Source organism: Lycorma delicatula, chromosome 2, assembly GCF_047948215.1.
Source record: "Lycorma delicatula isolate Av1 chromosome 2, ASM4794821v1, whole genome shotgun sequence".
Taxonomy (NCBI): domain Eukaryota; kingdom Metazoa; phylum Arthropoda; class Insecta; order Hemiptera; family Fulgoridae; genus Lycorma; species Lycorma delicatula.
This window is the reverse complement of record NC_134456.1, coordinates 147,803,896-147,825,018: the sequence shown is the minus strand read 5'-3', so window position 1 is coordinate 147,825,018 and position 21,123 is coordinate 147,803,896. Positions and strand designations below refer to the sequence as shown.

Here is a 21,123-nt window from a genome sequence, read left to right as displayed (position 1 = left end):
TTGAAATGTTTTCCTGTGTTGTATTGATGTTGGAGGAGGTAATTTTCAAGATCTTTTATAAACTGTTACAGTTGTTGTAATATCCATTTCTATAACATAATGAAATAAAAATACAAAGTAATAAGAAAATTTCTTGCCATTACACTTCTGTAATTCCTGTGCACAGCAACTTTCCGAATGACTATATTACAATTTTCAGCAATTTTTTTTATAATCCACCTGTCTACTGGAATAAAGTGAGATTTTAGAATTAAATTCAGTCATCAGTAATACTTAATCTTACTTTTTTTGATTGGTTCAACTCACTTGTAAAAATTATCATGATGCATAATACTTTTATGTATTATTTAAGCACAGAGAACTTAAATTTTAGATTTTTTACCCCCTCTGAAAACAGAAATCTCATTATTGAATATAATTCTGGAAAGTACACTTGTCAAATTTTCAATTGAATTTGCCATATTTTAATGATTTTTGAATGATATAGTGTTATTTATTATATATTAAAGATGACAATCAGTTTTTTTTTAAATAAGTCACAGGGATACCAATTTTTGATTTTAAAAATATTATACTTATTTCATTTTTTTTTAATTGTAGTTGCTTTTATTTTTACTTATTGAATGACCATTATAAAAATTAGGTCAGAGAAATTTTTTTTTAACAATTTAAAAATGAAAAATATGAGTAGTATTCCACTTCCATGAACTGTTTCATTATTCCATTTACTATCTTTTGTAATGAGAAAAGAAAGCTATAAAAAGCATTGATAGAAAAAAAATTATTGTACTGCTCTTTTGCCCTCAAATGTGATTTTTTTTCATGTGTTAGTTAATAATTAATTTGTTAATTGGTTCACAGATTATTTTACTGTCTTAATAAAATATGAAAATATTTCACTAAACAATTATGTGGTAGTTTTTATCTTTCTGTATTGTTTTCATTTAAAAGTTAGACTTTTCTATTAACATGTAATTAGCAACCATTTTTCAAAGTTTATTGATAAAACAAGAATACCTGATTTTTTAATTTCGGTTTATCTACTCGTATAAAATTTTTAACCATTTTAGTATCTAATTAGGATTGTTGAAAACCATTTAAAATATTTCTTATTAATATATTATCATTTAATAAATAACTAAGTTTGGATATTGTTTTTTAATTTTGATTCTATAAATTCTTTGCTACAATTTTGAGATTTTTGATAAATATATTCCATAGTTTTGTAAATTTGGTATTTGTATTTCTATGTTTGTGTTAGTACCTTTAGCATTCAGCATTGCAGTTTCTTATTATCTCTATTTTTTTTTCTTTATTTATTGGCATTCTTTTCGAATTTTTTTATTTTGATTTTATTTATGGTTTTTTTTTCATTTTTCATAGCCGTATCAGGCGTTACATCTATAGATGGTGGCCGCCCAACTGGAGTTGGCATACTGATTTTATTTTACATAAATAGATTTTGAAACAAGTTGTAACTACTGTGTTACATTGGATTTGTAAACATTTTTAAAAATTCATCTTTGTGAAAAAACATATTGCGATAATTTTATTTACAGATTCATTTGGACTATCCTTATATGAGAATAAATTTCATTCTTTAATTCCATCCTCTTGCTGAGAAATCACAATAATTAGTGTTCCATTAAACTACAATAATATCTTGCTGAATAATTTTTTTTTTAATTTTTGTACTCTTAAGCTCTTAATATTAATATAATTAATACTCTTTTATGATTGTATTTATTATCTGGTTTAAAGCATAGTATTCCAAATAATTCAATTTTTAATTGTTTATTAATTTAATATATATTTTTAATTAATAATAAATGTGATCAAGAAACATTAATAAAGTGAGTAGCTGTAAGTAAAAAAGACTTGTGCCTTAAAATTGCACATATTTTTTGTTAAAAAATGGTAATAGTAAATTAAGCACATATTATAGATAGGATATTAAACTTAGTTACTGGAAATGTACAATCTTCATTAATATTTTAATTTAATTATATAAATAAGAAGTAGGATAAATAATTGTTTTTGTATTTTTTTTAATGTCATGTAATTGTTGTTATGGATTGTACAATTAATGTTATTTATATTATATTGTATACATTATACATAAAGTATGTTTTACTTTATTTTCCCCTCACTTTTTTTCTAAGATATCTTCTTTCACTTCTATTTCTTCTCACTTTTTTTAATTTCTAACTTTCATCTGTTCTTCTGCTTAATTTAATTTTATCTTTAATGTGTAATATGTAACATTTTGTGTTATTGTTACCGAGTAGTAATAATTATTTTTAATTTTAATTTATTATTAATGATCATTTGTTATTATTAGTACCTATTTTTTTACATAATCAAAAGAATTTTTATTTAACAGTAATATGTTATTTTTACATAACAGTAATATGTTTCATATACTTGAACATTTTTTTACAAGTGAATACTTTTTTAATAGACTTCAGAAAAGGAGTACATCTCAATTTTTTGGATCAATTTTGATGATTATTTTTTAATTAAAATTTTTACGTATGCAACAACCAACCAAACTAAACTTTATAATAAAACATTTTTTAAAAGTCAAAACATTTTTAGCTGTATTTGCAACCATCCTTGGTGATTTATTTTATTTGTTAGAGGAAGTTACACAGGTCCTCATGTAAGTTTTTTTAATTCAAGGATAAATTTTAAGATTTTAGATAAATTTTAGGATTTTTAAGTACAAAAAAATGTTTTCTACATAAAAAATTTGAGATAATTTTAATTTTGTTTTCATCATTGATTGTTGGATTTTTATAATATGATTCTTTAGTGCAGGTCTCATTCCTATATTCTAGGTGCTTTCACTCAAGTTTCGTAGCTTTCAAGTTTTGTAGGCCTACCCATATTTTCAAAAAATAAACTAAAACAATAAAATAAAATAATTTTTTTAAAGAAATTAAATCAATTAAAAACTAAAAAATAATACTTTTTTTCATTCTTTAAATTTTGACTTTTTGTCAGTGCCAACTTAAGGGATTTTTAGATTTTTATAGTTGATTTAATTTGGGTACCAACTTCAAAAAGTTAAGTTAAAAAAGCATAGAATAACTATTATTTTATTTAGTCCTGTCTTTCTTTTTGAAATTAATATTAATTTGTAAGTCTAATTTATTTTTTATTTTTTTCATTGGCAATTATAATACACCACATATAAGATTACTTATTACAGCATTTTCTCTGCATTTCTGATGCATTAACCCTTTGTGCTCATCAGGCCAGCATTGCTGGCCACGTACTTCTCTGGCTTTACTCAGAATTATTTATGATGTCGCTGAGCACACAGCTCGGGTGGCCAGCAGCGCTGCCCGCATAACTTTCTGTGTTAGGTTGGCGGCCATATTGACCGCTCTGTCGCACCAGCTGGGAATTAATTTTAGAGCATTCACTGATATTTGTACATAGGATGAAAGAATGACAAATAAAAATTATATCTTAATTATTCATATTTTATTTTTACAAAACTTTATAGTTGAAATAGATAAACAGAAATATATTTTTACAGTTTTTATAGTTACAAAAAATTGTTAACATAACTTACTTTTATTGTAAAAACAAAAATTGCTGCAATGTGAGTTACAAACATTTTTTTTATTTTATTTTTATTTTTTTTGATATAATTCAAAGCACATACCAATATGTAGTCCTGGATTGGCAGAACAGGTTTTACAAAAAAATTTGCTTCGTTTTCTTTGCTGTCCAGGTCTGCGATCGCTGCGCACTGCACAATCTTTGGTTTTTCTTTCTTCAAGAGGGTACGGAAGATGTTATTTGCCATTCAGTCTCTCTTCGTCTGCTACATCTGAAGGTCTTCCTCTTTTTCTGGAACTTCGTATATTTCCAACAAGCTGCTTCACTAAAACCTTTCTGAATTGTCTTTCACATAATTTTTTTTGGTTGTTAACAATATTGTACAATATAAATGCATTCACCATGGCAGTTTCTAGGAGCCAAAAAAAGACGTTTCTCCACCATTTGATGGATTTTCTCATGAAAGAATAGCTAGCTATATATTGATCTGCCACATCCACGCCAGCCATGAATTTATTATACTTGCAGACCACCTTAGGCTTTTTTACCTCTTCTTCCTTACCCCCTTTCATATACGTCTGATTGTCTTTGTCGATCCATCAGCATTTAGAGTACTTAATATTACTAATAAGTTGGTGTCTTTCTACAACAACAAGGATACCTCATCATTTTTTTATACAATTTAATATCTCCTTTTTTCAACAAGTCTATTAATCTTCTTTTTAGTTTTTTCTTTGTGTTCTTACATGGTCAGGAAGCCCTTGCCTGTTTTGCATTATGGTCCCAGTTATATGAACTTGCCATTTTAGGGGTGCTGCCGCCAGGTCCAAGTATGTGTAAAACCTGTCAGTAAACACACGGAGACCTTTAATATCTCCATAGGCATCTTTGAGTTTTCCAACAAGATGAAGTTCAATACGACTAGTGGAGCCTAAATCAGATCTGGCCATATGGTCCAGTTTACCAAAATAGGGTTCAATCGCCCAGATATATCCACATTTTGCTTCACTCAATACAAAGATTTTTATGTCCCATCTTATTGGCTTGTCTTTGTTGTAGACTTTGAACTGGATTTTCCCCTTAAATCCTACTGTGCTCTCATCTACACTTACGTGATTGTTAGGAATATAATATTCCCCGAATTTATTGTCGAGATAGAGGACAACATTACGAACCTTTTCAGACCGAGTCAGTGTGCCGTGTACTGGTCCAGAAGGAGGTGGACCAACATGAAAGTTCCAAATATTTGGGAAAACCTCTCTTTACTGAAATGTCCTTAAAAAAAGGTTGTTCATCAACTCAGTTTGTTGAGAAGTAGTCTTCTATTTCAGATTTTTCGTTCATCCCCATGTTTATAATTATTCCATAAATGCTTTCACCAATGTATATACAATAAACAAAACCACTTTAATTGATAAAATAACTAAACAAACGATGTAAAGGTGACGATGCTCAACCAGAAACACGTAATCTTTATTTGGCGCTCGTTTTACAATAATATGGTTATTTAGATCACTTTCTACACCATAGGTTGCAGCACATACCACACATTGTACCAAGTAGGTTTATAACAGCTGAAATTTAAAAACATATTTATAAATGCTGTTTATTTTCGTGGCCAGCATTGGTGGCCTCCCGAGCGTTCGAGTAATTTAATGTTGGCCAGCCCTGTTGGCCATCCGAGCTAGGAGCGCCTATACATGAAAATAATTCTCAGTTGCGGCGTAAATGGCTGCGGCCAGCAGTGTTGGCCCCTCGATCTGTGCGTCCAACCTATAGTAATGGTTACCGAGCGCAGGGCCTTAATTCTCGGTCTTTCAAAATGTTCTTCACAATGTTTCTTTCAATTATCTGGAATTCACAATTATAAATATTTTTCCTTATAAATCTTTTTTCCAAAATATTATCAGTGGAAATATTTAATTCTTCCGTTTTTCTCTATTTTCTTAAACCAGTTTGGTTTAATTTAATTTTCTTCTCTCAAAAGTATTTGAGAGAAAATTAATTATTTTTAAATAATTTTTGATTATTTATTCTAAAAATATGTCTGTAAGTCTTTGTTTAAAAAGTTTACTTTATTGTGTATTCTTTTTTTATAGGTAGTTTTCTGATAGTTTACAAATTTTAAAATAAAATTTCTTCAATTAGTTGCCATGTAGTTCATATTGATAATATTAACTAGATTTGAAATCTGGAACTAATTTAACTTAATTCTTTGCCCACAGTCAAAGAGGAAATTTCCTTCTATATTGTAGTAGGAGATACAATCCTAGCCCAAACTGTTTGGTTCTGCTGGGTAGTAACAATAAGTAAAAAAATTCTTGAATTTAAATTTTACAGTTTTGATTAGACCTGATATTTAGTTGTTGAACTATTTGTTCTATGTTATATGTAGTTAATGACATCTATGAAAATTCTTGGAATTCTTTCCATATCTTGTGCTTAGTTTTTACATTTTTTACCAAAAAAATCATCAGAAATGTTTAGTGAAGAATAAAATAAAACTAACAGTTTTACTTCTTTATACTTTTTTTTATAGTGCTTTCTTTTTTAAACATAGTTTTTCAGCAGATTTTTTTTCTTCATGAAGTTATATATTAACCACTATATATATATATATATATATATATATTAATTCACCACTTAAGCCGAAATCTTATGCTTGAAAATATGGTATAGAATTTTTGTAGTACTTGTTAAAAATAAATGCCTTGGCTTGTTTCAAACTTTTGGGATTACCATCATGATACACTACTATCCTGACAAGATCAGCATAATATTTTAAATGAAATTGCCTATTTACATGAGGAAATTCATCCTCTTATATTCTTCCTTTTTTCCATCAGCATTAGAGTTTCTCTGCCCATAATATGACTTAGTATTTAGCAGGTAGGATAGTTTTGTCATGAAGAACTTTCATTTGTGTAGTTTGCAATTTTGTTTTGTTTTGTATTTGTTTTGTATATAGCAGGTATGTTGTAGCAGGTATAACACAAAAGAATGATGTTTCCTTATATTTATAATGTCGACTCTGTAAAATTGAATCAGAAATGTTTTGCTTTTATTTTCACTTACAAAGTTTTTATTAAAGCTAAATATAAAATTTATAAATTTTTTTAATTAGTAATTTAAGAGTAATTATTTGTTTTATAGCTTTCATTTTGAATTAATCATTGAAAAGGAGTCGGTGGGAGTTTTTTACCATCATATTGTTGAATAAAATGTTGCCAGCCATAATAATATTGTTGTTACCAACTTAATATTGCTAAATATTTCTACATATTTATAAAAAATAAATGTTTACTTTTTATATGTGATATGATACTGTCACAATTTCACATTGATCCCAAATACTTATAAGACATATGAAAACTGATAATGCTTGTGTGTACAATCTGTAGCATTATTTCTTCTATGTGTTTTTTTACAGCCAGGTTTAGCATACATAAAAAAATTTCAGAATTAAGATCTGTTTTTAATTAACTTTTTTTTATTCATTACTTTCTTATGAGTAATTTTTTTAATTTCAAAATTATTTTCTGATTACAGGCAGAAATGTTATTTTAAATTATATTTTTTAGAATAATTTTCTTTTTTATTAAAAATTAATAATAAGGGGTCAGTTATTGAAATATGAATGTATGCTTAAACAACTAAACCAGTTTATCTATATTTACATACAAATTTGGATAAAAATAATTTCTAAAATAATCTTTTTTTCATGTGTTTTAGATTTTATTATATTTATAAATAAAGAATATAGAATTTTTTTTGTGACATTTTCTATAAATGAAAAAACAATTTTGTTTTTTGTATTTCTCCTTATGTGGAATTTTGTTAGTATTAAAATCATATATGTTTTATTACACATAAAAGTTCATAAAAGTTGATGAACTTAATATTATACTGCATGCTGAATATTGCTTCTAACATACTTGCCATGTGCAAAGAGTTCATTGTTTAATCTTGAAATCTATGTTTCATATTTAGTGACTTATATGATTGTATGTCTGAAGGAAGCAAGTATTTACATAAAACTTTTATAAGAGAATTTATCAGATATTCAGAATTGCAAATGTGAAACAAGATGATGATTTTTCTTTATTATATAATGGTTTAAGGATTTATTTTTTAATCGGCGAGTTAAAGATTTATATATTTACTTATAATAATATTTTATTTATTTATAATATTGTTTTATTTTATCCTTGATAAAATTTATTTTATTTCAGTAAGATCTTATTAACATATGTTTTTCTTGAAAGAACCTTAACTAAAAAATGTCAAATTAACAGATTTTATTAACATTTATTGCACAATTGCATGAATTAATTTAGTAAATGTTTGAGTGTGATGTGCAAATATATATTTTCAGTAGTTCTTATTTGAATTAAATTAACAATAATCTGTTTTTAATAATTAATAATTACAGCAGTTTTCTTATAATGTAAGTGATTTAATTTTTAAACAACTTTTTTCTGATTTTCATTTGAAAATTAACTTTATAACAGTTTAAATTTTCCTCACATTATTTAATATAATTACACTTTAGATTAATTCGCATTATCTTAGATTTAAATGTAAAGCTTTTGCTAAGTACTTCTTCATTTTTACATAGCTAACTGCAGATCTTCCGTAGTTCCAATTGGTAATGAATTTTTTACCAAGAATTTTGTTGTTTCTTTTTATTTATACTTATAAGTTGAATTATTAGAAATCATTTTAAATACAGGATATTTATTTTTTTTGGAGGTGTGATTTTTTTATTCTTGATTATAGTTAGAAATTTATTTTGTATAAAATAAAACCGATATTCTCTCTCAAAAAAATCATGAATATTTATGTATTTAAAAAAAAATAAAGCAAGTTTTTCTGGAGATAAAATGAAAGAAAGAAATAAGTAATTGATTACATTTTATTGAATTAGTTATAATGTTATATACATTTTTTTTTATTTATCATATATATTTAAAAATGTCTATCCAGTTTTCTGATGGTGCATTAGAACATTGATTATATATATATATATATAAATAAATACTAAGTGTTTCTGGCCCTGTTTTTGTATGAATATTTTTTTTATAAAAAAAAACTGATGTGAACACGACATGACTTCCTTGTAACCTATTAAATTACATATACACATTTTTTAAAATGAAAACTACATAAAATTTTATTTTATTATTAATGTGATATTTCTCTTTTTTTTGTTATTTAATTATTAATAAATCAATATATTTAATTTTTTTTAAAAAGTTAAAAAAAATAAGGAGATTAAGTCTGATTTGAACCGATGTGCGTTCCCCTTGTAAAATCCAAATATTTCATTAATTAAAATTTTATTTGGCTGTAACTCTGGAACCAATGAAAGTAAGTACCACATATGATATATCATTGAAAATCTCTCAAAGAGGACTTACTACTGCATTAAGAAAAAGTACAAAATCCAAATGTTTTGGATTTTGGACTTTTTTGGACACTTTTGGTACAGTCAATTGTAATCAAAAGGGGAGGTGCACAACTAGTTGTTGCAACAGTCCTAAATCCAAAATTTCAACATCCTACGGCTAATTGTTTTTGAGTTACCCAAGATACATATGTTCCCCCCTCCCTCCATCCCTTCCTCTCTCTCTCGCGAGAGAGAGAGAGAATATGTGAGAGGAAGAGAACCATGAAGGAATTTAAATATCTTTACATGTTCTAAGACAGATGAACTACAATTATTGTCTATATTGTTTTCACTGAAAGACAGCAGCAGATTGTTGTCATCTTTATTCATATACATTTGTTAATCATTATAGACAGAAAAAACTGAGCATTTGTGGACATTTTCTTGTCTAGTTAAACTATTTTTGTGTAGGAGAAAATATCATAATATTGAACATTATTTTTTTTCTTATACATTCTGTTAGTATAAAATTAGATGCTATGGATACTTCATTTTATTAAAATTATTTTATGGTGTTTTGTAAAAAATACAACATTATGCACTGATTTTTTTAATATATTTTACATTGTAGGTTTCAATTATAAAATACTTGAAAATTTAAATAGTTTTTTATCTTTGCGCTTTTGCTTTTGTTTTATTAATTTTAATGCAATAAAATTAGCAAATAATTTTTCTTGTACTTCAAAAATTATTTTTGTTGCACTTAATGGAAACTTTTTAAAATTAATAGTTGTTTTTGTTTTATATATATTTTTAAGTAGAAATAATTATCAGATAGTTTTTTTATATCACAAAAATAAATACTTATTTGTACTTATCGATGAGTTTAGTTAAATTTTTAAAAAATTTTAAAATTTGATCTAGAGCTTATTTCCTTAGCAGTTTTTTTAATTTTTTGATAAAATTGTGGTAAGCAATGAACGTTTGTTCTCATGCATGTATACACTTATTCATTTGCTTACTTAAGCTCTGACTAACTACTCTTATCAGACTCCTGTAATAAATATGTTGTCAATAAAATAATTATTTTTTAAGATAATCTAAACAGAGTGTAAATCTAACATTTACATTTTAATTCATCAAAATGTTTCTATTTACAAAAAAATATATTTAATTTATTATTTGAACTGTGTTTGTTGGTTTTCAATTGCAGTTGAAGTTATTGTTGTCATGTGTGATACATGCCATGTATTTTTTGCCATATATGGCGCTTTTGTTGAGTTAGGAATACATACATATTTAAGGCATGAACTAATTACATTTTTACCTGTCCATTAGTATTATGTTGTTATATATTTTATACATTTCATACTTTCATACAGCTATAGGTATTTTGTATCAAAATATATCAAATAAATTTCAGAAGAAATAAAACAGTCATATGCAAATCATTCTTATCAAACACAATATACCAAAAATATAAAAATAAAACGTTTCAACTATTCAAAGTTCTTTATTAACAAACATTCATGCACTCAGTAGTAATATTGTGTTCACGTTCACCAGCTATATCATAAAAATAATAGATCACAAGTATAATAACATTAATTAATTACACTAGGGTAAGTCAGATTTTATATATATATATATATATATATATATATATATATATTTGCAAGGACTTAACAAGTATAGAAACCCTTTAATAACTTTTCAACAATTAAACAAACAAAAAAATCAAATTTGGCAAATGCTCCTCCTGCATTGAGACAATATATTTTTCTATATGAAATCGCCATACCCCGGGAACTAAGAGAGAGACAGCTCAAAACTTTTAAACAGAAAGTTTAGGGTTGTAACGTATCATTTTAAAGAGTATGGAAACACAAAAATCTTGCTGTATAAAAAGTTGTTGGGCTATCAGAACCCTAATTAAAATTGTGATCATTTCAGCTAGTTTCAAAGTAGTCAACACTACCAGTTAAATAATTGCTCATTAGTGAAATACTAAAAAAATTTAATTTATCAGTGCTTTTGCCTCAAAATTATTTACTTTTCGATGTAATACCATTCCACGGAATTTAGTCTTAAGTTACTTTTGAAACTAGTAGTGAAAAATATTAAATGGTCACTAATTTAATTTAATTATTGTCACAGCTTGAAAATTATTAAGTCAAAATTTCTGTTTCTTTAACACTCTTTAAAATGATGTGTTCACAACCATGGAGTCCCCATGGGGGCTTTGAATGTAATGATTATATATAGAAAATAAATTATTTCAAGGCAGGAGCATTTGATGCAAAATTTAATTTTTTTTATGTTTAACTTTTGAAAAGTTATTTAAGGGTACTTCTTTATTTATTAACATTGTGCATTTATATTTACTAACAAAAACAAAAAAACAGTGTTAGCTAGTACAAGTGTAGTAATTTTTTTATTACTTCATTTTAAATGTATATTGCCCCAATTTAAAAAGCACATATAGGAACTACTCCTGGACCTACATGAAAAACCAAATAACAAAACAAAATTTTCCCTTTAGTTGCCAAAAGCACAAAAAGAAATTTTCCAGAATATTCTATTGTAAAATGTTTAAAATAGTATCATTAAATAATTTTCATAATTTTATCAAACAGAAATATGATATAATTAATATTTATTAGTTTTATTATTTATTTATTTATTTTTATTCTGCTTTTTATTTTTTAAATTTATTTAAGATTTTTAATTGGTGTAGGTTATGTCATTTGTATGTTCTCATTATACATTTTAATAACATTATTATTATTATTATTATAAACACACATTAAAATTATAAGGTAATATAAAATAATGGTGTACTTACTTCAAACACTGTCTTTAGTTGTGACTGTTTTCTATTATAGAGGTAATTGACCTTTTCATATATTTAACTGTATTTAACAATTAAAATATAAAATAATAATGATATTATCAAATATGTTCTTTGTTATTTACTCTCACGTCATTTCACTAAGTAAATTTAAGTTTATAATTAAAATCGGTTTGAACATTATACAGACTTTGAACATTATAAAGGTTTTTATAAAAATCAATTGTTTTTTCTTTAAATGTTATATAGTGTTGAATATTAAAAAAGAAAACACTGATGCTACAACGATGGTGAAATGAACTTGGGTATAATGTATAGCTTCAGGTAGTACTAAGAACATTATCTATTAATTGTTTGTATTACTCCCTGTTTAAGTGATTCATGTTGTTAAGTTTAATAATAAATTTCTGTAAATTAGACCATCAGATTTTCACAAAGTAAATGTAAAAATGTAGGTGATTCAGTTTTGTGTTAATTGCTTTAAAAAAAATTGTAAGACGCTTTTATTTTTAGATATTGTCGCTGAATGGCTTCGATGGCACGTAGCACTTACCAACCTTATGGTGGCCCTGAAAAGGGCCGTCTTTGTTGTCAATTGGCTTCAACAGCTTGTTGTAATTGCTAACCTTAGGGTAGCCCTGAGAAGGGCTGTTTTTGTCAAATGGCTTTGGCAGTTCATAATTCATAACCTTGTGGTGCCCCTGAAAAGGGCCATTTTTTGCGTTAGCTCTGAGAGGAGTTGTTGGGTTCGTAAGCTGGTCTCCGGCAAAGTCGGGGAGTTGCAGCTCATCCATTGAAGTCTGACTGGGCTTTCCCTCAGTGGCAGTTGGATCCCCACTACAGCGTGGCAGTGGTGGCACCCAGAGCCCCGCAGTGTCGGGTCAGCATCGGTCGTTTTTCGCTGGTGCGGCCGAGCCGGTTCTCCCCAAGCAATCCCACGCTAGGCCGGTTATTGCTGCCGAGTCTGCTGACCAGGGTGATTGAAGCCCGGCGAGCTGGAGCTGGAGCGGGAAGGTAACATCCGCGTCCAGCGACTTCCTCCGCGGGCCAGCCAGCAAACTTCTTCTGTCTTCTTCCATCATCTTTTTCTTCTTCTTGGTCTTCTACAATAAATTGCCTTCACTCTCATGGTGCATGCTCTTTTATTGGAACCTGTGAGTGGTGGGGCTGCAGCACTACTATGGTGGGAGAACTGCACGGCAGTAGTGATGCTTGTATCAGCGCATCTGTACACTGTGCACCAGTTCGCATATGAGTTACCATACTGTGTTTGGCCCCCAATATTAAATTAGGCATATATGTGGTAACAAAATATTAGTTAGCTCTAAGAAAGAGCCTGTTTTAGAGCTTTGATTCTGAAGACATCTTAATTTAGTTGATTGTACTCGCAAAATCCATAACTAAATTGTTTCAGATTTAGAAGCATTGTTTTTTATGTTTCCTAACGGTTTTGGTGAATCTAAAATTACATGATTATTTTTCATTTTCTGTGCTTTTAATGAGGAAATGATGCCTATACAATTACAATATATAGAGTTATGGGTCACATTTTGTTGGCTTTCTCCAAATTAAATATTAAACTAATATTAATAGTATTGTGATGAGTTGATTAAAATTTTTGGAATTAATTTGTTATTATGTGATAGGTATGGTTGGGGTAAGTTGTTATGTTCATTTTGGGTAACCAACTTTTATATTTGTGAGGAATCTATTGCGTTTGTTATGTGTAATAAACTTTCAAAAATTGTGATAAAACATCATTAAGACTCAACTTGAATACTAAATTTATAATGTTGAACATTATACAGGCTGTTTTAACTTTTAAGTGTTATATAGTGTTGATTGTTAAAAAAGAAAACATTAATGCTATGACAATGGTGAAATGAAATTAAATGGTATAATTTGTAGCTTAAAACAATGCTAAGCATTATCTATTTATTGTTTGTATTAGTTAGTCCCTGATTAAGCAGTACATGAAAATACATCACTGAATCTCATTTCCTGTCTGTTTTTCCAATTTCTATTTTCCAGTCCATGTTATTTACTCTCATGTCATTTCAGTAAGTAAACATAAATTTAAAATTAAAATCCATTTTAATATTAAAAAGACTTTCAAAAATCAATTGTTGTTTTTTACACTAAAAGTTATATAATATCTTCATTTTGTCCAGTTTTTAAATATATTTTTATAAAAAGCAGTAAAAAATGGAAATGTACATAAATTAGTAATTAGAAGTGCGGTGATAAATCCAGTTAAAATAATGCCTTTATTTAAGTGTTATATTTTTTGTTTCTTTAATTTTTTTATGTGGATTTCCTTTTTTTAGTAATTAATTTAAATTTGAAACAACCTAATGACAGATTTCATAAGTTTAAATCAACTAAAAATAAGTTCATCAGAATCTGAGATCTAAAATCCGTTCTTTCAGATTTACCTAAAATATTTCTGAATTGAAAGGTTATTAAATGGAATCAATAATCATAAAATGGAAAATTCTAAATTTTTACTCTTCCAGTTACAGCTGTATTACTGCTGCAGTAGCATAACTATAAAGAGAAAGTGTAGAGATCGGCTAAAATATTCAGTATTGGAATTTTTGTATTTTTGATGTCTCAGAACACTAATAGTTCAAAAAACAAGACAAATTTTTTTAAATTTTAAAATTTCTGGTCTATATATCTGGTCACCTACATTTGTACATTTGTTGACCTGAATTTTAATATCTGTGATTGGTTCAGCGTAAATTCTTCAAAACTGGCTTATTCGTGTTGAAATGGGATTGAGATGGCATTATGTTTTGGATAAAATTAAAGAAATAGAGAGGGGTAGTGTTCACTCCTCTTTACTCTTTATATATACTTATTGTAGAAAATTGAGCTTTAGTATGAGAGTACTTATCAAGTTATTTAAAATTCCAAAGCTTGTAAGTTGAACAGATCTAAGGATAGAGGAATATTCAACATTATTTATAAAATTGCCTCATATCTTGAAACTCATTGACCAGAAATGTTGAAATTTGACAAAAATATTTGGCTGTCCCAGCTTCATCTTGATTTTTAATCCCATCGGTCAAGAGGGCATCACGGTAAGCAATTTTTTTTTTTAGTAAATCTTAGACTCATTGAATAAGACTGCACTAAAGTGGGCCAACTTATTGAGGTAAATAATTACTTCAGTAAATAAACTTATAAACCTAAAAAAAGGGGGACTGAATGTCACCCATATTTAAAATATCTTTTTTTTTAACTTTAATTATTTTTAAGATTGAAAATCCAACTCTGGTATTAATGTAGACGACGTAGGAGCTTTTTAAAAAAGGGATCCCTATCACTGTTACTTTTCTAAAAAATTTTCTTTAATTTCTGATACCTTTATTTCTTTTTTATATTAAAATCAGATATATTACTCATATTAAAAATTCTATATTGTAATTATAGAGTTAAATGGGAGCCAAAATTTTTGGTGAAAAAATTTGGCTCCCATTTAACTCCCATTCACCAAAAATTTTTACTTTCAACAAGAATACGCTAAATTGCAGTATAATTTTGATGATAAAAATGTCATTTAGTCAAGAGGGTCTACAAAGATCAGACATTTTTTAATAAGAATTTTGATTTTTTCTCAATTAACATAATTTTAAAAAATCGATTTGTCAAGGGGTAACTTTTTTATTGAACACTGATCTTTCTTGCATCGTTCTCTGAATTGCCTTATTAGGTCACTAATATTTTAAAACCCCATGCTGAATTTGAAGTAAAGATTTTTAAGGGTAAAGGGATGGAAATAATGCAACCCTTTTTTTCCAGTTTTTTTGTTTTCTTAATGAAAATCTGATAGTCCATTTCAAGTATATCTGTCCTTAAATTTGGCTACTTGTAATACTTAATAAAGTAATTATAATGTAAAAAAGTGTACATTATAATTATAATGAAGTTTTAAATTACTATATAATACTATTGTTTTTAACTATTGTGTGCTTTTGCTTATAAAATTATATACTGAATTAAATATTTTTTTAAGATAAATAAATGACACAAGTTGAACATTTCGATTTTTATTTTTATTTGCAATTATTTTTGACAGTTAAATATTTTTATTCTGCATCAGTATTTAGCTTTTTGAAGCTAATATATCGATTAGTTTCTTTACACTATATAGTAACTGCTATATCCATATTATGTAGTAGGATAGTTGTAGAAAATTTATTTTTAATGAGATGGGCAATTCAGATAGTTGATTAATGATATATTTCAGAATGATTAACAAACCATTAAGTTTATACGAGTAATCATATATCGTACATTTTTTATTTCCAACTGGCATATCGTATTTTAAATGCATAAATGTAATTGTAAAATGTGCAGAATGAAATTTTTGTCTTTATATCATTATCAATTAAGAGCTATTATATTATTTTTTATATGCATTTTTGAGTGGCTATTTTCTGTTCATTTCTATTCATTATATTACTTGATTCATAATTTCATTGCAGTCTGTTATTTTATTGGTTTGTCATTAAAATGTTTAATTATGTGTTATAAAATTAGTACTGATATTCAAAAATGTGTTATTCTCTAATTTAATTATTCTGTATTTTTAAAAAAAAAAAAAGAACCATTACTTCCTTATTTTAAGATTACATGATACCAAATTAGCTGTACATCTGGAGATCTTAGGATTAAAACCAAGTAAGGCTTTACATTATTTTGCATTCACAAAAAAATCTCTATTCCGTATTAACATGCTCAATCTTTGAATTGTGGGGAAGTAATTGTCTATAAAGAAAAAGAAAGTTTAATGATGTATCAGAATAGAATCATAGGATAGGATTTGACTAGAAAATGTAATCTAATTTTTATTTCATTTCCACAAGGTGATATTTAAATGTCATCAACAAAATTTGTAGTTAATGATGGTTATTTATTACTATTGTTTATTTATCATATCATTATAGTATATTATAAAAATCAACATCTTCTATGGAAGAAATATTTCTGGATATACTTATATTCTTTCCATTTACATGCTAATGTTGAGGAAATATTAAATATTAACAGTTAAATGTTAATGAGTGTTCTGCGTAGAAGATTTAAATCATTGAAGACTTAAGGATTATTTCTTATAAAAAATTTTGCATACTACAGTTTTTTTTTTAGAAAAAATAATTTAAAAATATCAATACTTCACCAATGAGAACAGCTTATTATTCAAAGATTGCAACCAGTTATTACTTATATTATAAAGGCTGCTCATTATTCTTCTATAGTAGGCATACTAATTGAAATAACTGATTTGTGCACATAGCTACAAATTAATAACTTATACTGTTTATTATTTGATATCTATTTACATGATTCCTTCTATATTTTTTTTAAAAATTGATCATATTTAATTATCTTTTAATTAATATTTTTCTTTAATTTTATTTTTTAATTATATTTTTATATCTTATATCTTTTAATTTGATTATGCTTTATATCTCTAAAATTCAAAAGCAGTTAGAAGAATATAAAAGAAATTAAAAAAAAATTGTAACTGGACTGTAACAGTTAACTTTGTCTGTAAAATATTTTTAAAACGTCCATAAAAGTTTTTACTTAGAATGTGATTACAGTTATAAAAAATAAATTAATAAATGCTATAAAAAGAATATTGATTTAACACTGATCACATATCATTCATAAGAAAAGAGAGAGCAAAATAAATGAATTTACAATATTGTTAAAGTTTATTGGTCGATAGGTAACTCTAACACGTCCATAAGTTATAACCTAAGTTAAGTTAAGTTCTAACTTCTAACTTGTCCACAAGTTTTTATCTACATACGAAGCCTACTTTCTTAGATAAAATAACAATAATTTATCCTTAAAACAAAATTTTCCTCTATTAAACCACAAAACAACTATTCATGTGAAATGCAACACAATATTTTGGTCCAGAAGAACCTTACTGTATATTTACAGCTAATTCTGAAAAAAATCACAACCCATGTTCAAGATCTTTCCACTTGATTTAAAATAAAATTCAAAGATTTTCTTTTACAGAACCAATATTACTTTTGTTGGTGAAATTTTTAATGCATTGTTATTTTTTTGTACCGATTTATTGTTTTAATTTCTATATTCACAAATTTTCTTTATGTTAATTTTTGATGAATATTTATTATTATTTTTATTTATTAATACTGATTTAAACAATTTTTATATTATTTAGATTTTATTTTTGTTATTAATTATATATTTTGTGGTGTTGGTCAAGATTTTACCACATTTCTCTTAACCCACCCTGGCAAAGGCTAGTGTATTTTTTCCTTGTAGCAACAAATTTCTAATACATTATATAATGAATTATTAAATATATTAATTGTTTTTAATGGAATATTTGTTCATTTTTTGTTATAATGCAATCCTTCAGAAGACTTGGCTTCAAATATCAATCAGGCATAATATTTTTCATATACAGAAAAATTTATCTTGGTATAAAAAAAAAGTTGGCCGATTGTTATTCTATACTGTTGTCACTATTAATAAATAATTGATTTTATACAGTAGTGTGCAAATTAATCCAAACACAGATGTTATTTAAAAAGTTACTATTTAGAAAAAATCATACTTGTACAATTTGTGAATAATATGTCCTGTATCTTAATCTCTTCACATACATGATTTGGCATCAATTCAACAAGTGTACTTTTTTTTTTTATTCATGAAACTATACCAATACTTTAATGAGATCAATTTTTGTAGTAAAATCCATTTTTGAAAGTTGTTTTTCGACTATTTCCCAAAGATTTTCAATTGGGTTTTAGTCGGAGAGTTGCCTGGCCAAAGGAGCACTTTAATGTTTTGCTCTCTGGAAAATTTTTCCGCTATTTTGGTGCAAAATCTTGTTGAAACATTAAAAAAAAATCATATTTGTAAGGTATGTAAATATGTAAGGAAAAAATAAAAGATTAAAAAAGATAGACCAGAATCCAAGAGCTCTTGATTATGAGACTTGAATGCTTGGCATTTGGCTGGTGCTGCTGCTGCTGTGACTGAAGATACAGAAATAAGCTATATGAACCGATTTAAAATCTTTAAATGGAGCAAAATTGGAAGCTGCCATTTTAGATTTAAAGTAGGAACATCTCCTCCTTCCACCTTAAAAAAAAAAAGTGTAACAATAAACAACATTGTAAGCTGACTGCATGCCCTTGTTAGATACAATGAAATTGAATGAAACATATTAACTACTTTACAACTCATATTGATGTTAGATGTATAACAAATTTTTCTAATGACAACAGCAAGACTACAGAATTTGAAAAAATAGAGAAGTTGAATAAGCATGAATGAATACTGCACTGTATGTTAGTAATATTACTATTAAACAGTTGTAGAGGAGGAGTGGAATTTGAAATTCCTTACCAAGTATAGAAAAACTTTACTTTCATATTCAGAACTTTTCATTTGTAGTAACTTGAATAAAAATCTTCGTAAAAAAAGAAAAAGTTGTTTATGTAACATATTTAATTTTATATAACTGTTGAAGAAACAGTTCTAAATTGTATTATGTAATACATGAAATAAACTGTAACTGAAACAATGCAATCAGTATAATGATTTAGTTAGTTATATATTAAGACATTTACTACAAGGGTAGTTTACAGCGATGTCTTCTTTACTACACACTGTGGTTTAAAACAAGTGATAGGTGTAACAAAGCTGAATCCAAAAACAGCCAACAGGTTTCATGTGATAAACTATTTACAGTCTCAAAATACATTGTAATTGAAATTGTATGGTACCTTTTTTGAGAAATCGTTATTTACATTTTTTAAATTTTTATCATGCTAGGTCAAGCAGAAAATGTTACTTTAACTTATTGTCTTTTTCATTTTTTCTTATAACTTGAATATAGATATGTTTTTTTTTTTATAAATAATATTTATTCATTAAATAATATAAATAATGATTTTATTGCCTTTGATATTAGGGAAGTTGGAGGTGGGGGGGGGGGGGGAAGTAAACTGGTTGGATTGCACATTACTTTTTTCATATATGTGAAGCGTAGCATTTTATTTATGCAGTGAGTGTTTCTAGATGAACTTATAATATATTTCATCAAGTCATTTTTAAATTAACAGAATGAATATGCAGAAGATTGTAAAATCCATTAAAATTGTAACAAAAAAATAAGTGAAAGTTAATTATAGCTATCCACAAAAAGACATGAATCATTTTTTGACATGTCATTAATGATCTGAATTATAGGTGTAATTACAAGGATAATATAAGGATGTTATTTAATAAAAGGAGACGTACACAAACGTCAAGTTGATATTTGAGTTGCATTATCTGAATAATATTCCATTCAAGTTTGCTTCAGAATTTAAAATCCTTCTCGTTGTTAATGGTTAACAAACAGTAACATCATCTTTTCCCTGTCCTTATTGCTTCATATCATTGGGAGAATTAAGAAATCGCCAGAACTGCATATTTTACAAGGCTGGGATGGATTGGTTTGCCTTATTACTGCTCATGAAAAAGTTTTAATTTATTGGTCTTACAAACTGAAGCTTGTGCCCAATAATTATCGAGGTGATATTTTTGAGGATAACAATGTAGGAAGTTATTAATAGATGCTAACAAACTTCTCGATCCAGAAATCTATAGAAATCTTGGACCTTTTGGGTTTATGCCATTCTTTCTGCTTTTAAAGCTATGGACAAGGTTGTGAGTCGTTATTTTGTTACAAAAAAATGGACAGTGATGAATTGGATCAGCATGTTGATGAACTACATAGATGTTTTAAAGCTACAAAAGTGTCAAAAACATTAAAGTTCATGTTGTTTTAGACCATATTACACATTGTTTGCAGTTTTTGGATGGATATGGATTAGGCCTTTGGTCCGACAAGCTGGAGAGTCAGTTCACAGAAATTTTTTAAATATTGAGAAAAATATAAAGTAATAAGTAAGTCTTTGATCAAATCAAAGATGCATTGTATTCACAAAGACTGAAAAAGGCTGTGACAGAATTCTTGTCGCAGCATGTATAAATTTACTTTGATTATAATAGAAAATGTGTAATATGTACTGTAATTGTATAAATTAAAATGTATAATGTGATTGATTCATCTTGTACCTATATAATGTTGTAAAAACCTTTTACAACAAGTATTGTTGTACTTAAAATTATATAATTTATTTGTTATGCAGTTAATGGCAAATTTTAATTTTTTTATAGATACTTAATGTCTGATAAAAAAATTGTCTACATTATTGTAATCATACCTGATTCCCCTTAAGGAAATTGAGATTTAATT

At 26.8% G+C, this 21,123-nt stretch overlaps 1 protein-coding gene across 12 annotated transcripts in view; it reads left to right on the top strand.

Moving 5' to 3' along the window:
• The window catches only part of ATP8A (ATPase phospholipid transporting 8A1), a 453,786-nt gene that overhangs the window by 390,297 nt on the left and 42,366 nt on the right, over window positions 1-21,123 (top strand). The window contains exon 23 of one of the 12 annotated variants that reach the window (XM_075356442.1): window positions 1,384-2,117. The exons of the other annotated variants lie outside the window; for them this stretch is intronic. Coding sequence (XP_075212557.1) covers window positions 1,384-1,459 — 76 coding nt within the window. The 3' untranslated portion in view covers window positions 1,460-2,117. Of the gene's footprint in view, window positions 1-1,383; window positions 2,118-21,123 lie in introns of those variants that run through there. 12 annotated transcript variants of the gene reach the window in all.